Below are 26,977 nucleotides of genomic sequence, written 5' to 3'. Positions count from 1 at the left end.
ATCACAAAAGTTGATGGAGTGCAGACGAAAATCGAAACGGATGTTTTAAATTAATATTTTCAAACGCTACAGCCATGGCAAACACGGGGCTGTTGCCATTTGTTCGTGGGGTTGATTTTACCTGCAATGACTTTAGTGTGAGTAAATGTAACATTGCGTTGCCTGCGAGATGTGATATTATCTTAATTAACCTCCGATTTTATGTGGCCTCAATGTTATTCTAATTACAGGGTGACAAATTCCCAGATGCCATTCGGTACATGACTGGGCTTCAATGGCTTAGGCTAGATAAAACTAACTTGGACGAAATCCCCGAAGAATTGGGGAAACTTATGAAGTTGGTGAGTGCAGAGTACTTTGTTTACAATATTCACACTAATCTTTTGTACTCCTAACAAAATAAACAAGTTCATTGACAGTACTTAAGGTCACTCCATACTTTTCAGAGGTAGGATAGGAAGTGGAAAGTTAACCTGAAAGGGTTATTACTGTTTACTGAACCCATGCACCAATATGTTTCTATACAATTGCTTGAAAGGTTGTTTTTAAAGTTAAGAGTGGTAACAAGCCAATTGGAAAACTGGAGGATCATAAAAATAGTAGTAGAAGTAGTAGGAGTATAAATTTTATCCTATCTGAGGATTATATGACTAATCCTCAAATATTGAAATAAAATATCACAATCAAACCCAGTATCACAGAGATTTTGAGTAACATTGTCAATTGATTTGTTTTGGTTTTTTTTGTAGGAGAATCTGTCCATTAAAAATAACAACTTGGAGAAGTTATTTGGGGAACTGACAGAGTTAAAATGTTTGCGTTCATTAAATGTGAGGCATAACAATGTGAAGAGTTCTGGTATACCAGCTGAATTGTTCAGATTAGAGGAATTGACAACTTTGGACCTTTCTCACAATAGACTAAAAGAGGTGCCCGAAGGATTAGAAAAGGCTAAATCATTGCTTGTCTTGAATCTCAGTCATAATAAGTAAGTACAGTTTAGTATAAATATTAATATTCTGTTATAGCTTTTATTTGGCTTCTACATTATGGACTCATAACTGCCCACCACAGGACTGTTTAGGCTGTAGTCCACCACGTTGACCAAGTGCACAGACTTAACACGCCTTTATAGAAAATTTCAGGCACATTGGTTTACTCATGATCATTTAAGCAAGTGATATCTAATTGCCTGAATCATAAATGTACATTACTACGAAAAGTTTAAGAAAGGGACCGAATTTGAAAGGATGGCGGAAGTGTTAACCTCAGCTCCAATTGTTTTATTAAGTTGAAGGCACAATCATTATTCAGGTCAAGATGACCTATATTAAATTACAGTAGAATATTACGGTAATCCTGACCTGATGCTGCACAAAAGCATTGCCTACCCTAAAATTTTTGTATAACTCATAAATGCGAAGTATTTTACATTTTATGACGTCTTCCTGCTTTATACCCTGGTCAAAAATCCTGTGCACGCCACTGCTTCAACTAGAACAGTTTTGGATACTCAACTCTTAGACCTTACAGAAAATGTTTATGTGATGGATTGATCTTGACAGAAATGATAAACAAATATGAACTTCTTGGGACAAAATAAGTTTGTTTTCCTCATGGAGGTTTTTTTTTACTAATGAAATAGCAAACTGTATGATACTCATAGTTTGGTTTTTAAAAAAACGAAAAGGCTTTCATCTCGCTCATATCAACCTACATATCATCCATACATATTATCTGCATTTATTAAAACAATCACTAATCAGATGAATCTGTTGTAAGACTTACTCATATAACTATAGTTTGCTGAAAGTTAGTACAAAAAGGAATAAAGGTTAATCTAAATACGAACAACGAAAGTTGTACACCCATGCACCACACAATTAGAGACTAAGATTAACTTTGCTTCTCTATGTGCCAATATTGCCATGAATGTGATTTGTAATTATACTATAATAGAATACTGATTGTAATTATACTATGATTATTTTGTTATAGGATTGAAAGCATACCGCCAACACTATTTGTGCAGTTGACGGACCTATTGTTTCTTGATCTCTCAAACAATTCACTGGAGACTCTGCCCCCTCAGACTAGAAGACTGGCGAACCTGCAGACTCTAATACTAAATGATAACCCACTTGGATTATTTCAGTTAAGGTAAATATACTACTAAAGCGTTTTCCTGCTGCTTTGTCCGCGTTTTTTGGCTTTTCACATAATCCTTTTTGTATACTCTTCCAGGATAAAAAATAAACTATCTCCATTCCAATTCAGTTAAATTGGTTCAGTAGTTTTTGGGTGAAAGTGTAACAAACATCCATCATCATTATAATCATAATTTATAATAGTAGTAGGATAGGATATTCATATAATACTTTTTTTTTTTTAACATAAAATTCAGTGCAATAATATAAAAAAATTGTGCAGACTGAGGAGTCAAGCCCGAAAGAGATACATTTGTTCTGGGTTGGTTGTAGAACTGTACGCTAACCGCAAAACAAACGAAGAAAATAACAAGAGATGACACATTGCTTGTTTTATAATTTTTATTATTTTTATTAGTGTTTCCTACTAGATGACGCTATAAGACTGTTGTAAAAGGCATATACTTATTTCGGCGTCGACGGTAGGAGAGCCGTAGCTTAATTGGTGAAAGCGCTCAGGCCGCGATTGCCAGAGATTCTCAGGTTCAAATCCTGTCGGTTCCGAAAATTTTTATATGCTAAAATGCAATTTATAAAACTGTAAAGTGCCTGTTTTCTGCAGACAGTTACCATCACTTCAAAGCCTGGAAACATTACATATGCGCAACACACAAAGGACACTCGCAAATCTGCCTACATCACTGGACACACTGTGCAACCTGTCTGATGTGGACCTCTCAAAGAATGCCTTAACTAAAGTGCCGGACGCCCTTTACTCGCTGCTGAATCTGAAAAGGCTTAATTTAAGTGACAATGAGATAACGGAAATATCTTCAGGTATTAAAAATGTTATTTTTATTTAATCTTTAAAACATTCAGCACGGCCCGCGTGAACTATTCTTGTCTCTTTTATCTCTTGTAATGTTATAAATGTGCAAATGGCTGATTAACATGAAGACTACAAAAAAATAAATCTCTAGCTGCGGCTGAATCGCTAAACTAAGGCAAAGTACGTCTAATAAATAATTGTTTAGGGGATAAACACACTAAGCGCGTTTTCCGCAAAATACGCTACGCGAAACACGCTTGCGTGGGTCTAGCCTCTGAAAATACACTGGGTGAATATAAAAAACATCTATAAATCGTTAGTAATCTGAAATGCCTGTACGTAGTCATCATCATCGTAATCGACCCATTACAGCGCACGAGTCCTCTGAGACTGGGAAGGCAGAAGTCCACCACACTGGCAAAAAGCGAGTTGGTTGGAATTTTGTGTTTTGTGAACATTATGGAGAACGCTCTGACATTCGAGTTTCCTCAATTTGTTTCCCTACACCGCTAAAGCAAGTGAAATTTAATGGTTTATAACGCACATAAAGGCAGTGATAGTAACAGGGGCGGACTTCGAATCCCAGCACGCACCGCACCTCTAACTTTTCAAAGTTATATGCGTTTCTTTAAGCAATTAAAATATCATTGGCTTCAACGGTGATGGAAAACATTGTGAGGAAACCGGCATGAATGAGAGTTCTCGATAATGTTATAAAAGGTGCGTCGAGTCCACCAATCCGAACTGGTTCAGCGTGGTGGACTACGGCCTTAACCCCTTCTTATTGTGGGAGGAGACCCGTGGCCCTATAGTGGGCTGGTAATAGGTTGATATGATGATGAGGATGAACGCACATAACAGAAACACGGTTGATTTTCCTCTTCGGGAACGTGAGCGCCACGTTTCATTTTTATTTCTAAGCTTACTTTGTTGACAAATCCGCCATTTTGAAAACAGAAAGTCATATCCCTTATGGCAAGCAGAACGTAGAAAGAAGCAAGCGATATCTAGTTTAAAAAAAATGCCGCAACGTGAGTTATAACGTGTTAAAATTGAGCGTCAATACATAAAAATTAGCGCTACTGTCGCGCGTCACTGCGAACAAGCAGTTAATTACTCACATTACGCATCCACGCATGTAAAATACCCACAGTAATTAACAATCAGAAGCTGTTGAACAACTTTTTTTTTGTTAATACGTTTTCACTTATGCAAATATGACGGTCTTGCACTATGCAGTTAAGGCAGATTAGCATCAAGTTTTTACATAATTTACTGTTTTATTTATATACACGGAATGCATTAACAAAGCAACTTCTCTAGTTAGGTCGTAAAATATTTCTCTTGATTGTAATCTTTTTGTACTGTTACTTTAAAAGAGGAAAGTATGTGCGTTTGCAAAATATATCGATTTTGCTTTCCACAGAGACCTTTAAATACAATAACATTTATACCTTTTTTAAACTATTGATTTAACATTGCGCTGCGATCCTAAGGAGCTGAGCAATAGTAGCAAAAGCGCGGGCAGTTTACGAAATCGTAAAACTCATTGATTTCCTTTGTATACACCCAACTCCAAAGCTGTGCGCTAAATTTCAACTGGAAGCAGGTAAGGTTTTTGATTGCGGAATATATCAGTCAATAGAAAAAATGCAGATTTTTAGACGTTAATATCTCAACAACCGTTTGAGCTGTAATAATGAAATTTGGGGTTCTAATAAAAGTTTAAGTTGGCCATAAAAGACGGGATTTTTGACAATTATTTTTAAACTACCGTAGCTATGGACATATGGCAGAAACTAGAGAGTCTTAACCTGTCTCGCAATAAGCTAACCGTGCTGCCAGCTTCGATGTGCAAACTGCAGAACTTGCGAAGGCTTCATGTGGATGACAACAAACTGGACTTCGAGGGTATACCTTCGGGTATTGGGAAGCTGGGAAATTTGGAAGTGTTCTCGGCTGCCAATAATGTTCTGGAGATGATACCTGAGGGGCTGTGCAGGTAAATAAATTACAAAGATACTGACACTTGCGGTTTTTTTTTTAATGAAAATTAAGCTTAAATTGCTATAGTCCGCGAAAAGCAGGAGAATCTGTATGACGAATCTGTAATGAAAACCCAGTAAAAAAAACTAAATGGATTAGACCTGTAGTTTAAGGTTATTTGTTAATAATTTTGAGTTTTGACCAATTATTCAATTGCCCTTATTAGCCCTGGGACACCTTGTATTTAACACTTACAATTTATCCATATAATATTAATGTTTTAGATGTGGCTCCCTAAAAAAGCTCAACTTAAGTTGCAACAAGCTGATAACGCTACCTGACGCGATACATCTCCTAAGTGACCTTGAAAGTTTACAATTACACGGCAACACTGAACTCGTGATGCCACCGAAGCCCGTAGAGCGTCCACGAGGCTCTGGTCTCCAGTATTACAATATAGACTTCTCCTTGCAAACTCAGCTGCAACTAGCTGGCGCGGCTACACCCGAACTTGATGCACCCAATCGTAAGTATATTATGGTTACATTATACAGGATATATGAAGCGTTGATAACCTAGTGGGCTAATGCTTCGGCTTTCCTTTCGTGGAGATAGAGTTCGAATCCCAGCACGCATCTCTAACTTTTCTAAGTTATGTGTGTTTAAAGTAATTGAAATATCACTTGCTTTGGAAGCAATGATGATACATTGGAATGAATATCCTATATGATTGTCTTAGTACAGTTGGAAAACCACCCAAATTGCTTGAACTATGGCTTGTAATATGGATAACCCACTAGTGGTTGTATGACATCATTACCTTGACACTTCTTATCATCATATCAAACTAATATCGGCCCATTACAGGGGATGCGTCTCCTCCCACAATTAGAATGATTTAGTATCCACCACGGTGGCCCAGTGCGGAATGGCGGACTTCACACGCCTTTGAGAACATTATGGAGAATTCTCAAGCATGAAGTTTTCCTTCACCGTTGAAGCTAGTGTTATTTCAACTACTTGAAACTCACATAACTTTCCAGAGTTAGAGATGCGTTCTGGGATTCGAACTCAGCCCCCCTAAAAGTGAAGCTTCCTAATATTATTCTGATATTTAAACATTATTTTCTGTTTCCACAGATTATAATTTGTTCCTCTGTTTTTTTTAATTAGTAACAGGCGCAAAGTCGGATCCTATAGCGCGGAAACTACGCCTGCGAAGAGGTCGTCCAGAACCTGAACAGAAAGATTCAGCCCTCATATTACGCGGAATGCAGGAACAAGCCAACACCCAACACGCGCATCAATTACGTGACCAGCCCAATAGCGAACTCAAGTAAGTGACTAAGTCTGGCATGCAAAAGTTCTTGCAAAAAAAAAAAAGTTGACAATATTCATCCACTTATCCAACAAAACACGTCGTTTTCCAAAATATATTAAATTATTGAATTTACTAGTTTTCGACGACCTCCTCGGCGCAACGGTGAGCGCTGTGAATTTAAGTAGGAGGTCTCGGATTCGATTTTCTGGAGGCTTTGACCGTGGCTAGTTACCGCCCTACAGACAAAGACGGATTACGGACAAAAGTTGATAGAAAAGGCACTTTTTGGGTCTAGTTAAATACATGTCCTGTGAAGTGTTGTGTTGCTCTGTTGGATGCATAATCTGATTGCCGTCAAAAATTGTTGTTCTGGTTTGTGAATTATATATATTTTTATTTTTTTTATATACTACGACAATACACTATTACGACAGAGTTTTAATGTCATTGAACCGTATTCTAAGACATGAAAACTTTGGGCCTAACGCCAGAAATGTCACTAGACCGTATTAATGTATCGGACAAGTATCAGGAGGGCCGATCCCAAATAGGGAAAGCGCCAGGAGAATGATGACTACATAAGCGTAGCTTGTGTTATGGGTACTTAGATAGCTGATTAATATTTTTTTATGAATATAATACACATAAATACTTATAATATGCAGACAGACACTGAAAAACATTCTCCAGTTGTGGGTATAGAACCCACGGTCTTGGACTCATAAAACAGGGTGGCTGCCCACTGCGCCAACCGGCTGTATAAAATAATTAAAAAAAAAAAATCATTAATAAGATTAAATATAGAACCACGAAGAAAGCAGCCTAATTGTATACTTGGTGTAAACTAGTTTTTTTATAATTTTTCCTGTATTTTTATGAGGTACAATAAAAGGGTATTCATTCATTCAAAAGCAGAACTGAAACAATTTTTCAAGTCTGTTGATCCGTACCTTCGAAATGTTTGAATCAATTTTGAAGGGAGTTTTAGGCAGGTCTTTGCAAGGAGTGTTCTGGGCTACTTTATGCAGCTAGAAACGAAATAACAGCTCTAGTAGCGACATTTAAATTATACGCAGAAGTGTATTTTAAAGGAAGTTATACGTCCAACATCGCACATATTAACTCCCTACTGAAGAGTTGCAGTATTCCTTGGTACCTACTCTCATGGTATAGTCTAGTCGACAAGTTGAAAATGGTACAAAATAGAGATACTGCTCTTAAAATGATGTGCGATAGCTCATTGGATCCGGAATGACGTCTAGAAAAATGTGCCAAAAGCGTGTATTAGCACATTAAAAAATACAAAAGTTATAAACAATTAAAGATGAAAAGAAAATGGCATTTCGTTTTTTGCCAATATTTAATAAACTATTAATATTTAAAAAATTCCTGACTCCCGGAACTCTATCTCCATTATTTAAAATTTTAATTTAACACTGAAAATAGGTCGAAAAAAAAAATAAAAAAATGAGTAGGTGACCCATTGACTAAAGACGCAATGTACTTTTTAATTATTGTTTTTCTTTTCTCTTTTTTTTTTATTTGTTTGAATGTTGTTGTTAGAATTTATTATATACTAGCGTACCCAGCCCGTTTCGCCGGGCTAGATTTTGCTTTATTTTATTTAAACAATAAACTTACATCATTAAATTTTTAATATAAGTCTCATAATATATTAAATCATTTATTTCCCTACGTATTCATTATCTTCTATTCTCTTCTCGAGCGTACACACCCAACAATAGAATAGACAGTTTGACAGTTGAAAAATAGGAGTGCTCCGATCGTCACCAAACTTTACAGGATTACTCGCCAGGTCAATCCGGAGATTCCCTGAAAGTTTCATTGAAATCGGTCCAGTCGTTTCGGAGCCTATACAGAACATACCCACACACTTTCTCTTTTATATATATATAGAAGCTAATTATTATTATTATATTCTGTACTCTCCAAACTATGTACAACGCTTTGCGTATAACACTGATGACCAGTGCCTGATTAAGCAAGCGCGGGGCCCGCAGCAAATTCTTTAAAAGAGCTCTTGATCTGCTAGGGGTTCTTAAGTATAAAGTGGTAAAAATACAATTCAATATTCTACTAGTATAAACGTATCTTAAATAAAATACGTATTTGCTATCTAAAGGTTACAATTTTGTGGGTAATTAATAGTTTAGTATATTACTATAGGTGATGTCTGTGTGCGTGTGCGTGTCCGTCTGTCAGTCAGTCAGTCAGTCAGGCAGAGATGAGCGATATTAAATATCCGGGGCCCGTATCACGTGCTACTCTTGCTACGTCGTTAATCCGGCACTGCTGATGACGTACCATCCATTGTTTGTTTGCTTGTTTACTTACTGATATATGTGTGCTATGGTGTATGTTTATTGTTTATCGCATTCTCTCTCCGACAGTTTGTTAGTACCATTCACTGTAGAACTACTTACCTTTCTGTGAACTATTTCATATCAATAATTCTGAACCGTGTAAAGAGATAAATGAAAAAAATCTGGAAACTCTTTAAATCTGGAAATTTACAGTGTTTGCTTCATTTTTCTAAAGGATTGATTTCTGAGATTGATAATTTTTCTTTTACTAGACCTAAACGTTGGGACGAAAGCTTGGAGAAACCACCGCTGGACTATTCGGAATTCTTTGATGAGGATACCGGACAAACACCGGGCCTGCAGATTTGGGAGATAGAAAATTTTATACCCGCTCCTGTGGACGAGGTAGTATTTTCTAATTGCACTAATTCCATTAATTAAGCAATTTTAATATCATTTGCTTCAACGATGAAGGAAAATATCGTGAGGAAACCTGGAAAGGTGTGTGGAGTCTACCAATCCGCACTGGGACAGCGCGATCTATCATCAAAGATTCTTCTTGATTCCACAAGGTCATGATTAATTTTGTTAATTCACAGGTGGCACATGGGAAATTCTTCGAAGGAGATTGCTACATAATCTTAAAAACATCAATAGAAGAACAAGGGCAGTTATCCTGGGATATACACTTTTGGATCGGATCTAAAGCAACGGTAAGTATTTATTAAACCTCCTCTCGTCTCCGTTTCGCAATGTAGAAACTGAAGTTGGGCAGTTTAGAGTAATCAATAATACAATTCCTTAGTACGTTAGTTCAAGCTATTATGTAAGGTTTAGCTCGCGCTTGCAATGTAAGCGCACATAAATATGTTTCTTTAAGACATCTAATTACAATTTTTTAAATTTTGTAACTATAATATACATATTTACGACATATAAACCTTTCTCTAGAATCGCTGTATCTACTGCTGAAAACGAATTAAAATACGTTCGGTAGTTTAAAAGATCTTATCGTACAAACAGCGGTAGCCGGTAGCGTCTTGGTATTATGTGCAAAAATAAGCTTATTTTTAAGACTTGTGTTTTTGATTTTAGCTAGACAAAGGCGCCTGTGCGGCAATGCACGCGGTAAATCTTCGGAACTTGCTAGGAGCCAAGCGTACCCAAAGGCATGAACAGGACGACGAATCGCCCGAATTCCTGGCATTGTTCCCCACACCACCGGTATACATCAATGGGAGCAGAACACCGTCTGGCTTCTTCACTGTCGATGATCCGGTAAGTGTATCGACGGCCGAGTGGCGCACTGGGCAGTGACCTTGCTTTCTTTGCCCAAGGCTGTGGGTTCGATTACCACAACTGGAAAACTGTTTGCGTGATGAACATGAATGTTTTTCAACGTCAGGGTTTTTATCTTGATATTATATGTATACAACGTGTGACAGAATTACGAAATAATATTGAAGGATGCATAAGTATATTTCATAAGGAATCACCCTGTAAAAATATTTAATCACAATATTTATATTTCCATTCAAAACATTCTAAGTGTTTACTTATGACAACCCTGTAAAAGACAAAAGACCGACACGCGCATATTACTGACGCTACGCGACTCGTACCTAATAAAGTGACAGGATAAAAAGCAATTATGTTAACGTTGATTTGACTCAGAAACTAGCTAAATCTCATACAAAATCAGGCATTCTCCTTAAAAAATGTTTAAATGTAACCTCACTAGCACTACGTCACCCGACTATACCGAGTGCACGGAGCCGGTAGCAGTATTCACTTGGAGCCGGTCGCTGTCAACGCTACCTCGCTCGACCCCCGATATGTCTTCGTGCTGGATACCGGACTCGTCATTTACGTATGGTGAGAGAACTCCCACATTTATCCATTACATATACTTATATTTAAATTAGTGTATAGCGAATTCCACATTGATTCGTTAGCTATAATAATGTTTAAATTTGTAAGATATATATAGATGTTTCACAACAAATTTTTCCACAAAGGCGGCCACACAATTACAATACAATTTGGCGGCCTTATCGCTACATAGCGTTCTCTTCCAGGCAACCAATGGCTTAACAGGCAATCATATTCTTCCTCTTAAAGTTTCTGGAAGGAGGTTTGTAAATCTGTTAATTACGTTTTGAAAAAATCCTCAACATCAATACAATTTCTACACAAACATTATATTGTTTCTAGGAACGGCAAAACAGCTAAAAACACATTAAAGTCCAAAGCTCGACTCTTCGCAGAGAAAATAAACAAAGAAGAGAGAAAGAACAAAGCGGAGCTCATAGCGGAGCCGCCCGGAAAGGAATCCAAGGCGTTCTTACAGATTCTCGAATATGAAGGAGAAACACCGTTTGTACCTGAGGTAAATAATAAATTACGAGTTTAAATAATAGTTAGTGTTCCGATTCCTACTGGAAAACTTTTTATCATGAACCTGAATGTTTTCAGTGGCTGGGTGTTTATCTGTATATTATAAGTATTTATGTATGTTATTAATAACAATATTCATCAAAATTCAAAAATTCAAAATTCATTTATTTCAAGTAGGCCTAATAATAAAAAATAATAATAATTAATAATATTAATTTATTTATATTTTGTTTATATTACACTTTTGAAATGTCAAGTCTGTCTGTGTGTAGTGACTCTACCACCGAGAAGAAGCCGGCAAGAAACTCAGCAGTTGCTCTTTCCCAATATCAACAATTTACATTTTACATTTTAAAATTCATTTTTCTATCTTGTGAGAGATGAAAGCGGAGCCGGATGCTTCCAAGCAACCTTCCCATTAAGAAATTCATCAAGTGTATAATAACCTCGCTGTAATAAATGTGTCATCAGGCATCTTAGTACCCATAACACAAGCTACGCTTTACTTCGGGGCTAGATGACAATATGTGTATTCTTGTAATTTATTTATATTATGTTTATATTACTTTAGAAAAGGTGCATGATTTGCTAAAATTAACATCCATTAATGATGTGCCTTTGTATTATTGCCATCAGTTACCATCGGATTTTAAAAGCATCTAACTTTATGAAATTATTTCTATCATGATTAGGTAGAAGGTAACTCAACTCATTAAATCTTTTTTGTATTTGACGACAAGACAGCAGTTTACCATTATTTCACTTGATAGTTGGCACAATGATAATTGGCTATGGATCTTGGATACAAAAGAAGCGCGCTTATCGCAAGAAGCTAGGCTTATTATTAAACCCCTTCCCATTTTAGACATTATCTGAAGGTCCAAATTACTGGAATGATGTGAGATTGCTAGATTTACTACCTATTATAAAACTCCTTTAGTAAAGCACATATATAAAGGGAAAAACTTTCGTTTCTTCCAATGCCCATGAGTCGCATTGCCGAACGCCCATTTTGAAAGTCAATTTTGACACCACATATTTTGGTCATATTAATGGTTTTTTGTGTCTGGGTGTTTATATATATTTATCATAAGTATTTATTTTCATATACTATTCATAAAGTGGTGATAGCCCAGTAGGGGGGGCGAGTTCGAATCCCAGCACGCACCTCCTACTTTTCTAAGTTGTATGCGTTTTAAGTAATTAAAATATCAGTTGATTCAACGGTGAAGGAAAACATAGTGAGGAAATCTGCATGCCTGAGAGTTCTACATAATGTTCTCAAAGGTGTGTGGAGTCCACCAATCCGCTTAACCCCTTCTCATTGTGGGAGGAGACTCGAACCCTGTAGTGGGCCGGTAATGGGTTTATATGATAATTCATAGAAATATTCTTCAGTTATTTTAGTACCCATTCCAGCCCCAAAGTAAGAGTTGAGCTACTAGTACTTTGGGGCTAGATGGCTAGATGGCTAGATGGCGATGTCTGTATTTTAGTAATATATTTATTTATTGAAAAAAATTTCAAGACAAAACACCTTCATGCTAAAGTTGTCAACTAACCAAGGTATATTATCATATTTATCAGGAACACGTTCCCGAGGACTTCACGTGGGCATCGCCTCGGCTGTACCGCGTGGAGCTGGGCATGGGTTACCTAGAACTGCCTCAGGCTGGCGGGCCTCTATCGCGGAACATACTCGCTACACGCAATGTGTACATACTTGACGCTCATCAGGACCTTTTCGTATGGTGATTATATCTTGTTCTCCAAATCTCTTTATTTTAGATAGCATTACAGAAATAGCTTCTAGCAGAAACGGTGATAGCCTCCGCTTGTTCTCGAAATCTCTTTATTTTAGATAGCATTAAAGATATAGCTTCTAGCAAAAGCGGTGATACCCACTGGGCTGCTATAAGCCTCCAAACCACTGGGTTAGGACTTCGGCTTCATTTTCGGGGAACTGAGTTCGAATCCCAGCAAGCACCTCTAACTTTTCTAAGTTGTGTGCGTTTTAAGTAATTAAAATATCATTTGCTTCAACGGTAAAGGAAAACATCGTGAGGAAACGTGCATGCCTAAGAGTTCTCCATAATGTCTCAAAGGTGTGTGAAGTCTACCACACGGCACTCGACTACGGCCTCAAAACCTCATTGTAGTCTTATAAACTATTATCTAACTATAAGACATTGTAGTCTTATAAACTATTATCTAACTTAATGACTGAAAAAAAACAATTCCCTGCTCAAGAATTTCGGCGAATCGTATGAGATGAGAACAGATAACTGATTCGGGAAAAAAAAAAACAAACAAATTTTGGCTCAGGAAGTTAGGTATGGGACGATCACTGTTTCTGCATCATAAAAGCTACCCTTAATGATATCCGTCCCACCGCAAGTAAGATTCTAGTATATAGATATGAAGGATGGAGTGAGAAATCATAACTAATAATCCTTACATGCAGGCCCTCGCATCAATTATATGTTCTCATCTCATACGACTCGCCGATATTCTTGAGCCGGGAATTGTGTTTTTTTTTTCAGACAGTAGGTTAGATAATTGTTTTGAGACTTTTTTGTTAATACAGGTTCGGAAAGAAATCTTCGCGTCTTGTTCGAGCGGCAGCTGTGAAGTTAGCACAAGAGCTCTTTAGCATGGCGCCGAGAGAGCCGCACGCTCTGGTCACACGCCTACAAGAGGGCACTGAAACACAGGTATGGAGCAAGTGTCCTTGTTCGGAAAGAAAGAAAAAAAATATCCACGTAAAACCATGCTTACAATATTAATTTAAAATAAAAAAGGGTTTCCAAACGCGCCCTGGTCTAAGAAGAGCCCACAACAATCTTAGGCAGGTTTTTTTGTTGTCACCATCTCACAGTCGAGTTAATGTTTAGCTTCCAAGTTAGAGCAATTCATACCCAAGCTTTTTTTAACATACATGTAATCCTTAATATTTTAATAGGATTTTTCTATAAGCTTACGTTTTATATAAACTATGAACTTATTGAGAGACATCTTAAGGATTTCATCTGGTAATTTGTTATAAAATTATAAACAATTACCCTTAAATGAATTACTAATTTTATGTAGCCTATTTACTAGGCTGCACTACAAGATTATGTTTACTTCTAATATTAATATTGTAACAGACCACTTTCTTGTTAAATTTTGTTATATTTATATGTACATGAATTAAGCAAATAAATATCACACAGATTAAATTCGTAGAGCACAAAAGATCCTGGAGGGTCGAAGTGCATCCGCTGAAGCGGGCCTCATTACAAGATGGATAGAAATTCGTATATTCGAATATTTTATGCAGTATGAAGACCTCGATATTGGTTATCACAGGGCCAAGCTTTATTTAGTTATGCGCGATATTTTGTATAGTAGTAGTACTTTCTGTGTCATAGTTCTTCCGGGGAAGCACTGTCGCTATGCATATTTCTGCCGCTAAGCAGCATTGTGGTCCGGTCTCAAAACGTGGTTGTCGGTGTTATTACAGAAACGTTAAGCTTAAAACCTAAACCTTAGGTTGTTGAGGACACAGAGCGGAAATTTGTAGTCTGAGAAGTCATAGTTGGTTATATCCGATAGTTTTCCAGCTACCATCAGGTGCGCCATCTGTTTCCTCAACTGTAAAAGAAAAAAGATAAACTTAAGTTGTTAAAATGAGATGAAAATTTAGGGTCATAATATATTTTCGTTTCACTTCTCACACTATTTCAGTGTTTTTGTAATAAACCCAGGTGTTCAAAACTTACTTCGCCGGCTGGGAAGAGGTAATTGCGGTAGACTTCACACGTACGGCCGAATCTGTTGCGAGAACCGGAGCCGATCTCGCTTCTTGGGCCAAACAACAAGAGACAAAGTAAGTATATTCTTGTATAAACTTCGCAAGAAGGGCCAAAAGATGGATTTTACGCCATCGTGCGAACAACTACATCGCCACTTCTGACTGCGCTCGAGCTCCAATAGCTCCAAAGTTATCCTGTAGCCTTAGTACTAGATTGGCTTGTCGCAATCAAAAACTCGTTTACAAGTATTAAACTTTATTACCGAATAATCTAAGACCTAATATCACTCGTGTTAGAGACTCAAATCCTATAACTCTGATGTTTGTTTTCAGCAACATTCTGGCAAAAGCCCGAGCTAAAGAATTGTAGACCAATTTCAGCTTTAGCACAATTCAAATAAGATCAATTTTACTCCACTGTTCAAATATTTCCATACTTGAAAACATCTTGATTTCACGCGAGCAAATCTGTGAGACTAATGACTAAGAAAACACACAGAACACTTTATTCAAGTAGTACTGGTGAGGCCATGTATTAATTTAAATTAATGGTCGTGTAGAATTACGAAACACTACTAGTTTTAAATAACTTGTTGATTGTTTTTCTCGTTAATTTAAGGACATGCAGAATCCTCATATAGCCATTATATTATTATATGCAGTGCATTGTGTCCAAAAACAGTGAAAACGCCCCGCGCACGTATCACTTTACACCCGCGGAATGTTGCTAGGTCACAATTTGTTACCCATTTTCCCATTTTATGGAGAACTTATAAAATTAAAGGTAAAATAATTACTGTCAACTGCTAAATGGTATAAAGTGACTAACCGCTTGCTCGAGAAACCGATCTAAAGTGGAGCTATTTTTGATGCTTCAATATTAGTCGTGTACACGGTTTCTGTATGTACTTACTTAATTCAGTGGTTTTTCTTATCATTATTAGCCTCTCTTCTATTACCTATCATAAAGAATTTAGAAAAACCACCATACTGATTTCTGTACTAAATTCCATCCTTTGTTACGATATTCGTCCCATCGATGCTGTGGTCCGAGGTCAAGCAGCGAACCCGCTTCTTAAGTATTGTAATAATAATCTGTCTTCTTTTACCGATCCAAAATCCCTCAGTGCCTGAAGACTAGTCTTCGAACAGTGCGTGTTGCCAGTGATGACTTACGGATCTAGGAAGTGGTCAGAGTCACTCAGCCGGCGGTGGATAGAGCTATGCTAGGAGTATCTCTACGTGATCAAATCTGAAATGAGGAGATCCGTAGGAGAACCAGAGTTACCGACATAGCTCAGCGAGTTGCGAAGCTGAAGTGGCAATGGGCAGGGCACATAGCTCGGAAAACCGATGGACGTTGGGGTCTTAAAGTGCTGGAATGGCGACCCCGTACGGGTAAACGCAGCGTAGGTCGGCCCTTAACGCAGTGGAACGATGACATCAGGCTAGCCGCTTGCAGCCGCTGGAGGCAAGCGGCCCAGGACCGTGGATTGTGGAACTCCTAACAAAATACCTATGTCCAGCAGTGGACGTCCATTGGTAGAAATGATGATGAACATGACGCCAACCGAGAACTAATTATGGGAAACGAAACATTACTTTTGAAAGTGCTCAATTATATAATAAACTACCTAAAAATCTTAAAGAGTGCAAGAATATACACCTTAATAATACCTTCAAAAAATTACTAAAATAACATTTTCAGAATAAAACTTAAACTTTACATTTTAAAAATAAAAATTATTTTCTATCTAAGAAATAAAGAAATTAATTACCTAACTAAATAACCAAGTAGCAGTTTCAGTTGTCACATCTAGTTGTGGATGAATCCATGTTACCTATGCAGTGACATAGCCGCGGCTCGCGTCAGCAGTTGACCTTCGATATGATTTTGATGCGATGGTGCTTTAAAACTACCCACTTACAATTTACAATTTATTTACTGTGCGCTCGAAGGTGTAATTTTTTACAATTACCCTCTTTTTGTAAATTAAGTAGTAGTAAGTTAGCCTGTAAGTTCCATTTAAGTGGAAATTCCTTTATGGAACAATAAATATCTTAAACCAGAATATGATGTAACAATAATCATGAGTTAACGCGTGATCCCCAAGTTTCATAGTTTCTCAACTTTGCCTCCAGCGTTTTGCTTACCTCAAAACAGTTATTTGAATATGCTTTTCTTTATTGCGTAGAACGGACCTCTCAGCATTATTCACCCCGCGTCAGCCGGCGATGTCAGCAGCCGAAGCAAAAACCTTATCTGATGAGTGGAACGAAGACCTTGAAGCCATGGAGGCTTTTGTTCTCGAGGGCCGCCATTTTGTTCGTCTGCCCGATCAAGAGCTCGGAATCTTCTACAGCTGCGATTGCTACGTGTTCCTTTGCCGATACGTAGTGCCTGCTGAGGTTTGTATATCGAGTAACGATACCTACTTATTTTAGTCTTGTCTTAGAATGACTCACAGGTTACTTTTAATCCCAAACAATCCCGTAATCCGTAAACCAAGTAATATTTTAAATGCGAGGGCCAGTGACTTTATCTTTTACATGTAGCAACTTTGATGAACGTTTTTACTAACGAACAAGGCAATGCTTAAGTAAGTAAGATCTAATCTAAGAAGATTCCTAGTCCTACATTTACATTTAATTTTTCGTATGGATTTAAGGTTATTGAAAATACATTTCTTTTTCTTAATTTCATCTGTTAAATGTCAGGTAACGAGTTCCTTAAACACTTTTTAACCATCCCTAATCGCACAGGTGAATTCAGGTTTCGTATTTTTAGATGGCGCCTTACTTCGTTGGTTAATTTTTTATTTCTCAACTTTATATGTCATATGTCTTTTGTCTCTTCAATGTTTTTATCCATCTGTTCGCTCGTTTGTCTGTCAGAAGTTGTATCTCATGAATTGTTTAAATAGTATATAGTTTAAATAATACATAGTTTCTGCAAGGCCCTGAGGACTCGCTGCCTTAAGGCCGGTAGCCAATTTCACACCAGAAGACCTATGTACTAAAAGGAGAAGTATTTAGGTACCAATGCTATTCATAAAAATATTCAAGTCATCTTAGTTCCCATAACACAAGCTACGCTTACTGTGGCGCTAGATGGCGATGTGTGCATCGTTGTAGTATATATATTCTTTATTTATTTATTAATCAGGCTGACGAGGAAGGCGAGGGTATAGATGAAACAGAACCAGACGCTGACGCAGAAGCCGAAAGCGCTTCCTGGGTGGTATACTTCTGGCAAGGACGTCGCGCACCCAACATGGGCTGGCTCACCTTCACCTTTGGCCTTGAGCGGAAGTTCAAACAACTTTGCAGGCGTCTGGATGTTGTGCGGACACACCAACAGCAAGAGAGTCTCAAGTTCATGGCTCATTTCAGAAGACGGTTCATTATACGCGATGGAAAGAGGAATCAAAAGCCGGTGAGTTTATAACGGTGCTAGCTGACCCGCGCAACTTCGTCTGCACAAAACTTTTTTTAAATCTTCAAAAAACCGAGAACGTAATGGCACCGCCACCTACTGCTACCGGGTCCGGTTTTATTTCCAAACTATATTATACGCGTCCGGGCGGCACGCGGCATTTTTCTTGCTTTTAGCATTTCTATACCCGTCGTAACTTCCAAATGATAGCTCAAATTTGACTAATTTTACAGGAATTTGGATGTACATCATCAATCTTAATTGTTAAACTATTTAATTGGATAAGGATAAATATGATGTTAGGAATGACACCATCTTTCCATTGTAACCGGTGTTTTTTGAACAAATGACTTGACCATTCATTACCAGTTGGCATACAGCCTCGCGGACTTTTTTAAAGATTATAAAGATTACAGTTGGTTTGAATCCCAGCAAGCTTTTCTAAGTTATGTGCGTTTTAATCAGTTAAAATATCACTGCTTTAACTGTGAAAGAAAACCTGCATGCCTGAGAGTTCTCCATAATGTTCTCAAAGGTGTGTAGAGTCTAGCAATGAACACATCGGCAGGTGGAATACGGTCTTAACCCCTTCTTATTTTGGGCCACCCGTGCCCTGTAGGAGGCCGGTAATGGATTGATATTATGTTGATGATGAATAAAAGACTTATTTTGTTGTTTAGGAGAGCGGCAAACCAGCAGTTGAGCTGTTTGAGCTACGCAGCAATGGATCAGCGCTGTGTACACGTCTCGTACAAGTGAAGGCTGACGCCTCCAACCTGAATAGTGCTTTCTGGTAAGTTTCATATCGCTGAAAATGCTTTTCGGGGGAGCGGCTTAATAAATCCTAGAAATTTATAATATCGTCATTCATTATGAAAATTAAGCTTGATTTGCTATACTCCGCGAAAAGCAGGAGAATCTGTATCGTATAATTTATGATTTCTTCAATCCTTATACTCCACACCAAACAGATCTTCGGCAATGTACCCTCTACGTACATTTCGCTCGCATGTTGACTTTACGAGTAATAATTGTTATGTGAATTACATATAAATATACTTTATTTGGCACAAAGAAACAAGTATTATACAAAAAGTCGCATTAGTTATCAGTTAAATGATCTAAAGCAATTGTTACAACAATCTATAGTTAGATAAAATTCTATCGATATATAGACGATAGATAGAACCTGTTATTATGGGAGTCGGTGCTCTTTAAGTCAAACACTAAAGAATATGTACATAATTATAATTAAAGTTTAGGTATGTTTACATATGTTGGTGTGTTGTGAGCGTGTGAGTGTATTTTTGTGTGTGTTTTTATATGTGCGTCTGCGTTTACGAGAAATTTCAAGAAACGAATGTTATGGACTGAATTATGAATGAAGTATGTGTGATAAGTTTGTCTCAAAAAAATATACCTTTTGGCAACGTTATTTTAAGTTATTTTTGTAATAACTCTTCAGTTTCGTTAAAAGACAATGTAAACAAGTGCTTAGTTACTTCTTTACATATAATTTTGTTGGAATGATACACAAATACTAATTTATTTATATTATGGTATACAAGAAAAAGGCTAAAAGTAAAGAAGAAAATAATTATAAATTAATGAGGGAAATCCTCCTTTTTAATTGCACCGCGTATGTGATTTTGTCGACAATTTACTGGCAAAAAGGCTGTACGGCAGCCGTAGGAGTCGAGCAAAAAGAAGAAAAGCGCAAACGAAGCAAAAGCGCTTCGAGGCGTTGGGTCTGGATTACGCAGAACTGCTGATGAAAGTTTGACCAACATTGTAAGCGGGCGATGTATACCGCTATTATTTTATAATTTATAGTTTCTGTAACCTTGCTAGAGGTTACTAGTAGTTTTTTGCTACTTTTTTAATCCGCTATCCTAAAGAAATATGCATCCGATTAGTTTTTTTAAGCCTCAAAAATATTCACAGCTATTTTGAGAACGTGCCCCGATACGATAACGATAAGGAATCGTCATTTATAACTTGTAGTTCATTGTTACTTTTAATGTGCTTTATTTTTATTTCGCTACAAGTTAATCATTGACTGCAATATCACCTGATGATAAATCATGATGCAGACAAAGATGGCGACGGGCTAACCGGCATCGGGTATGCAGTTTTACTAGAACCCCCTTTACTAGAATTGGTTTCCACGCGAAATCGTACCGTAACGCTGAAACTCTTATCAGCACGTCTTAATCGGTAGGCTAGACGTCAAGAATGATAAATTCCAAAATGCCGAAAATCGGACTGCGCTGCGCCAGGGAGATTGTCAGTAGTGTGGTAACTAGCCACGGCCGAAGCCTCTAACAGACAGAGCTAGTCTGATAAAATCTGCGCCTGATGTGTCTCCTAAGTCTGAAATATTATTTGTAGCTATATCCTGAACGTGCCCCTGGAGGGTTCAAAGGAGACGTCATCCGCGATCGTGTACGTATGGATCGGCAGTAAGAGTGACGCGGACTGTGCGAGACTTATCGAGCAGATCGCTAATGAGAAGTTCAACAGCCCTTGGGTCAGTATGCAGGTAAGTTATCGTTTGCAGTATAAGTAATTGTATGAGCAAGTCTTACTAAAAAAAAAACTCGATAGAAATAAATTACAACTTATGATAAATCTCTATGCAAGAGTGCAATTTCTTACCGAATTCTTCGCGGTAGAATCTGCCTTCCATATCTGTGGTACAGTCGCTGCAAACAGACTTATAGTGAACCCACTTGAAATAACTTTAATGATTTTTTTATTAAATAGATCTAAAACGCTCTCTACGGAATAGAAAGCATGTGCTCAATAGTACGACGTTAATAGGGTGATTATGAATGTATGTTTTCAATAGGTGTTATCAGAAGGCAGTGAGCCTGACAACTTCTTCTGGGTAGCGCTCGCGGGCCGCAAGCCCTACGACTCGGACGCCGATTACCTCAACTACACGCGGCTGTTCCGATGCTCCAACGAGAAAGGCTACTTCACAGTGTCCGAGAAGTGCACGGACTTCTGTCAGGTATTTATATAACCAATCTATAAATTATAATGATTCCCATAACGTTGCATGCTAGGTAAACTTAACACTTAGTTATAGTTTGCTGCGTTTTTGCTGGGTTCTATCAGGTACCCTTGTTTATATAAGACTTATCTGTAGAAAACTGTTTTAAGTCAACCATTTTGTTAACTATTTAGTATCTACATCTGTTGGTTTTCCAATTAAAGAAAAAATAAAATAATTTCGGCCATGCTTATTTCTGCCGCTAAGCATGGCTGTGTTCCGCTCTGTAGGATGTGGTTGCCGGTGTGGTTATAGGCGCATGAGACTTAACAATTCTAGCCTCAAGTTGATGGATACAGGACTGCCATTATATAGGATGTGTTCTTTGCTTGTGCTGTGATGTATTGTTTTGCTTCGTTTGCTGGGTATCGCCCAGTTTCTTTATTTGCTTGGTTAACATAATCATGTCGTCGGTCCAATATAAGATATACACACAGGACATGCAGATACTTTCTACATATTCGCCATATTGGATTTAAATATTGAGTACAATTACAAAAGTTTAAAGAATGTATACATGAATTTCTTAATGACAAGGTTGCCTGGAAAGTAGCCGCTCCGCTTTCATCTCACACAAGATAAAACAAAGACCGTTAAATTGTAAAACGATGTTGGGAAAGAGCAACTGCTGAGTTTCTTGCCGGCTTCTTCTCGGTAGAATCTGCCTTCCGAACCGGTGGTAGAGCCACTAGAAACAGACATACTTGACGTTTCAAAAGTGCTTATATTAGGCCTACTTGAAATAAATGAATTTTGAATTGTTTTGAATTTTGAGTCCTTTAATTTCATACCAAACTTGATGCACGTTTTTTTTGTTTCTGCGCATTTATGTCCCAAATAGCCACTATTCAGAATTTGACATAGAGTCATATTGCTAAAGACACATATATTAACGCAAATTAAACAAAAACGACGGGCTCAAAATAATTAACAATTACATACCTAGACTTTATAGGAGAAAGAAAGAGTTTGTTGCAATGTGGGAGAAAGAATATGGATAAAGATCACCATCATTAATCATTGTATGCAGTTATTATGATAGTAAAGTAACTGTTAACTGTAGTTAGGATAAATGGCAAAAAAACTTACGCTGTGAGCACTATCTCAATAATTTATATTACCCACGTAGGATGACCTTGCCGACGATGACATCATGATCTTGGACAATGGAGAGCAAGTGTTCCTATGGCTCGGCGCCAGGTGCTCCGAAGTCGAAATTAAACTTGCCTACAAATCAGCTCAGGTAAATATTAACCGATAAAATTACCATTAAAAATGATATTGTATAAACCCATTAGAATTTTTAAAGCTGAAGTATTTTCACATGAGACAGGCTAGTAACACTTTTAACATGGTATGTATCTAGCATTTTTAAGAGGAAATTAATTTGATTTATTAATGATAATGGCAGGCTAATACAATAGGTACAAAATATCGGATAGTTTTCGCTAGACCAGCGGTGCTAGCGCCTTCCGTGTTAAGAGTCCAGTGTATGAACTCAGTAGTACGACGACTTTGATCTTGTGGTGATTATGACAATATAGAGGCCAGTAAGATTCCTTTGGATTGCTCTATGTAGACAGGTTCGTTTGATCTCTGTATGACTCTGTGGTATAATTTACGCCAAAATTCATCTTTTATGCGACGTGTAAATGAAAACCGAAATATTACTTCGGAGGCTTTAGAGGTACATTATTTACAGTCTCTGAGACTATCTAAACAATTCATCATGCCCTCCCTATAAGACAAAGGCCATACAATTACCGTCATTAAATTTAAAAATGGCGCTGCCCCCGCGTGGCCCTTTCTTCATAGCTTAACGCCTTATTTGGTTTAGGTAAGTGGGAGACCATGACAGTAGCACTAAGTACTAAATGGTTGGCTGTGATATAGACTTTAGAAGTGGCGATGCCACGTCCCAAAGTTTTCACCACATACATACATTATCATCAATCATCATCTCAACCATAGAACGTCCACAGCTGGACACAGGTCTCTTCTAAGGATTACCAACATGCATATTATATTTCTATATTAAAACCTTTTCTGTCAGGTATATATCCAACACATGAAAACAATGCAACCAGAGAGACCTCGGAAGCTGTTCCTCACACTCAAGGACAAAGAGTCGCGACGGTTCACCAAGTGCTTCCACGGCTGGGGGGAGCACAAGAGGCCTCCAGAGTAATATGTATATTTGTTATATGTACAGACTGTATTAGTATTATTCATTATCACAGACTAAAGAAAAGAATTGATGGAAACTGAGAAATTCCTTATAAACCAATGAATGAATGAATAAATTCAATAATATAAGCATAATAATGCATTTGTGTCGACCTAACTAGAGCAGAGGTGAGCGTTGTGTTTTATTTATTTTTACAAGGTCCGGCAGGAGGCCAGGCCAGGAAAAGGGATTTAATTAACTAACATTTAAGACTGCAACATCAAGCAAGTGAGATTGCTTTATTAGCATCAATAGCTATGTTCTTTTCGTAAGCTGATTTATAAACATGATATTTTGCGAGGCTCCAGCCATTCTTTTTTTCTTTAGCCTGTGTTCAATAGTATACAACGAAAACATTAAAGAGTTATTATGAATCAGAGAAAATTATAAAATTGAAAGTATTCAAATTTCTTGGCACATTTTGTGTATTTGTGTCATAATTATTTATTTTAATTAAGTCTTAATCTCTAATACCTATAATAATTTAAGTTCATTTTATTACCTTTAGCCATAACCATTTTTGATTTTTGGTTTCTAGTGAAACTATATTTCCATAATAGCTTGCGCACTGTGTAAGTCTGACTAAATTATTATGCCATAACTTTTCTTAGTCTAACTCAATCTGTCTATAGGTGTGATGCAAACAAATAAATGAATATCCAAACTGTTAATAATAGATGATAGACTCTATAATAACTTTTTCTGTTGGATCTTCTCAGACTTGTCTTTAAATCAAAAGTATGCAGTTATCAACAGATATCGCATTTCACTTTTTGCAGATTTTTTAAAAATGAAATGTAAAGTGCATTTACTCTGTTTTCTCTTTATTAATCTATATTCAAATTTGTTTTGACTGATGCCATATTTCCTTTTAGTTCTGAGCTTCTTTTTTATTTTATTTTTTTTTATTATTAAATAAATAACAATTTTATTTTAATTGAAACATGATATTATAAAATTTACTACGTTATTAAGTGTGATTCACTATTTGATTCAATTTGTTACCCAATCAAAGTATTTTATTTACATGTGATAAATATACGCATAGAAAATAATTTTCTTTATTTGAATGTTAAAATATAATAGTTCCATTCTCCTGATTAAAGATACAGATTATTCGTGTAAAGAAAGCCTCTTAATATTAATTGATCGGGACCTTTTCCTGACATGATATGATTAAATTATGACTGTATTGATAACATTTGTTATTATAAAAGATATTAATATTTTTTGCAGCAAAGTTTATTGACCTTAAAAGGAATGAGAAATGGAGGCTTAAAAAAGTAATCTTTAAAGGTATACATTAAAAATGCTTTTTAATTTTATGTGATGTTTCAGTTAGAAAAATACAAGATTTTGACCAATGGGAATGGTGTAAAATTCTTTATTCTGTTAAAACAAGAGTTTATTAATGAAATAAATTGTCAAATGAACTATATTCTCTGAATGAGAGTATAAAGCTAATTTGAACATTTGGCTGAAAATTTGGATTTGGGGTGTACCTGATAGCAACTATTAACTTGTATATTTCATCAGGCACAACTTAAACAGTACAATATATCAAAGGCTTCTATGCCTTTTAAAAAGAAATAACTATTTGAAATCCTCACTAAAATGGAATAATATTATGATGATATAAAAAAAGTTTACTTCCTAACATAAGTCTTCCATAAGTGGAATAAACCATGTGGAATAATAAGTAATCAAAGACTGAACATGCCATTTTCTGAATGTTTTTATTCACCACACATTCTTACATTAAGCTAAGCACAATATTGCATTGAGATTTCTAAACATTGTAATAGCCTAAGGTTTTGAGAGTAACTTTTGACTAGCATAGCAGAATTGCAAAATGAGTTACTAATAAATATATGAATTTCATGATAGAGAGAATGTGATTGATGTCAAGATGATTGTACATTACTGATAGTAGTTTAACATATATAACAAAAAAACTGTATTTATATTTATTTACAATGTAAATAACACTTGAGTGTATTTAGACTGCATTTGTTCTGCAAGCCAGAGCACAACTACTTTGATAGTACCTAAGGATGAGTACAGATTGGTTCTCTTCACCAATTGCAAGCAAATTTTTATTACTGATTGCACCAATTTAAAGGCAATGTATGTTCGATCCAATTTGGCCAGATGGAAATTAGTCATGAGTGACTGAATTAACCAGGTACACAAGGACTGCACTATGTATAGATCTGCCAATTTAGCTTTTGGTGTACAACAAAGTCTGTACTGGCACTATCAAGTTCCAATTTTATTTGCACAATCCTTTATGAAAAACCTATTTCAATTTTGCCAATTCCTATTGAGCATTCTGTAACCATGTTATTTAATCTGCTTACAGTTCAAATGAAGTCTATTTGTTTAGAACTTAGAATAATCTTTTAGATTTTTACCATTTACAACTGAAATAGTAAAAAATGTTTGAACAGTGTCAATGATTGGCTACATCCTTCATTTTAATGTGCATGCACAAAGTCACTATATTGCAATGTGGTTTTGTTATACACAATAAACTTTTATTAACAAATCTAGTTGATTTATTGACATACCCGCGAAAACTCCAGTATCATATGACTTAAAAAATATTTAACATGTTGCTTAATTTAATTGATCAGGTGATTTAATCATCATCGTCATCATCATCAGATGGCACAAAAAGTTCATTTTCTTCAAGGAAATTGGCTATATTTTTACTGATCGCAGCACCAATCAATAGCCCAGGCACGACGGCACAAACAAGACCGAGGAGTCCAAAAGGCGTTTTTTCTGGCTCTGGAAGTATAGCGCCAGTAGGAGTAGTTGTTGCAGTTCTTCGTGGGATAACTGATTCATGTTTGGTAATATGTTTCGACTGCACCACAAGTCGGGTCAGCCTAGAAATAGCCATTTTAGTATTCTGTAGATGTAAAATTATTTTTAGCTGCACTGTCCACAAAATCGCTGAAATAATTTTACAGATATTTGACAATGAGTTGAGTCGAGTGATTGACAGCGGAACAGATTACAAAAGTCAAGTGACCCCAGAACACTGGCGCACAAGTGGAAATAATATCCCAATAATATAATATATGTGTATATTTTAGTTTGCCTCCGTTTATTAAACTGAGGTAAACGTCTGCTATTGCATGTTCCATTGATTTAGCCCCGTGCCCACCTGCACGTTAATTATATCCCTTGTCAGAGGTTATAGTCAGGGGATATAATTTTTATCTCCCGCCCGTACTGGCCCTGACAACCCAATATTTATGTTTATCTAGCTTGTTTACAGATGCGGATTCTAATATCTGCAGGGGCTCGCACGGGCAGAAAGCAAAACCCCCTGACAAGGAATATAATGAAGGTGTACACCTGCTAAAGCACGGGAACACGGCATAGGAGAAGTTAACACCCGTTTATTATTACACATATATTATTTTCACTTGTGCGCAGTGCTCT

General features: G+C 36.8%; 2 protein-coding genes across 2 annotated transcripts; one reads left to right on the top strand and one right to left on the bottom strand.

Annotated features, from left to right (window-relative positions):
* Positions 1-24: 24 nt before the first annotated feature.
* Positions 25-25,819, top strand: LOC120628872 (protein flightless-1). Its single transcript, XM_039897524.1, has 23 exons — positions 25-137; positions 231-341; positions 750-988; positions 1,999-2,160; positions 2,770-2,984; positions 4,756-4,978; positions 5,247-5,488; positions 6,136-6,298; positions 8,880-9,012; positions 9,207-9,320; positions 9,703-9,885; positions 10,349-10,482; positions 10,822-10,996; positions 12,592-12,755; positions 13,592-13,718; positions 14,754-14,875; positions 16,996-17,209; positions 17,967-18,236; positions 18,917-19,029; positions 20,628-20,778; positions 21,088-21,252; positions 22,424-22,537; positions 23,348-25,819. Exons 1-23 carry the CDS (start codon positions 75-77, stop codon positions 23,480-23,482), a joined length of 3,732 nt encoding a protein of 1,243 aa, XP_039753458.1. The 5' UTR covers positions 25-74; the 3' UTR covers positions 23,483-25,819.
* LOC120628873 (essential MCU regulator, mitochondrial) lies at positions 25,239-26,537 on the bottom strand. Its single transcript, XM_039897525.1, has one exon. It carries the CDS (start codon positions 26,427-26,429, stop codon positions 26,163-26,165), a length of 267 nt encoding a protein of 88 aa, XP_039753459.1. The 5' UTR covers positions 26,430-26,537; the 3' UTR covers positions 25,239-26,162.
* Positions 26,538-26,977: the final 440 nt, after the last annotated feature.

This window comes from Pararge aegeria, chromosome 13, assembly GCF_905163445.1.
Source record: "Pararge aegeria chromosome 13, ilParAegt1.1, whole genome shotgun sequence".
Classification (NCBI taxonomy): domain Eukaryota; kingdom Metazoa; phylum Arthropoda; class Insecta; order Lepidoptera; family Nymphalidae; genus Pararge; species Pararge aegeria.
The sequence above is the reverse complement of the archived record's forward strand: the minus strand, read 5'-3'. Positions and strand labels throughout refer to the sequence as shown.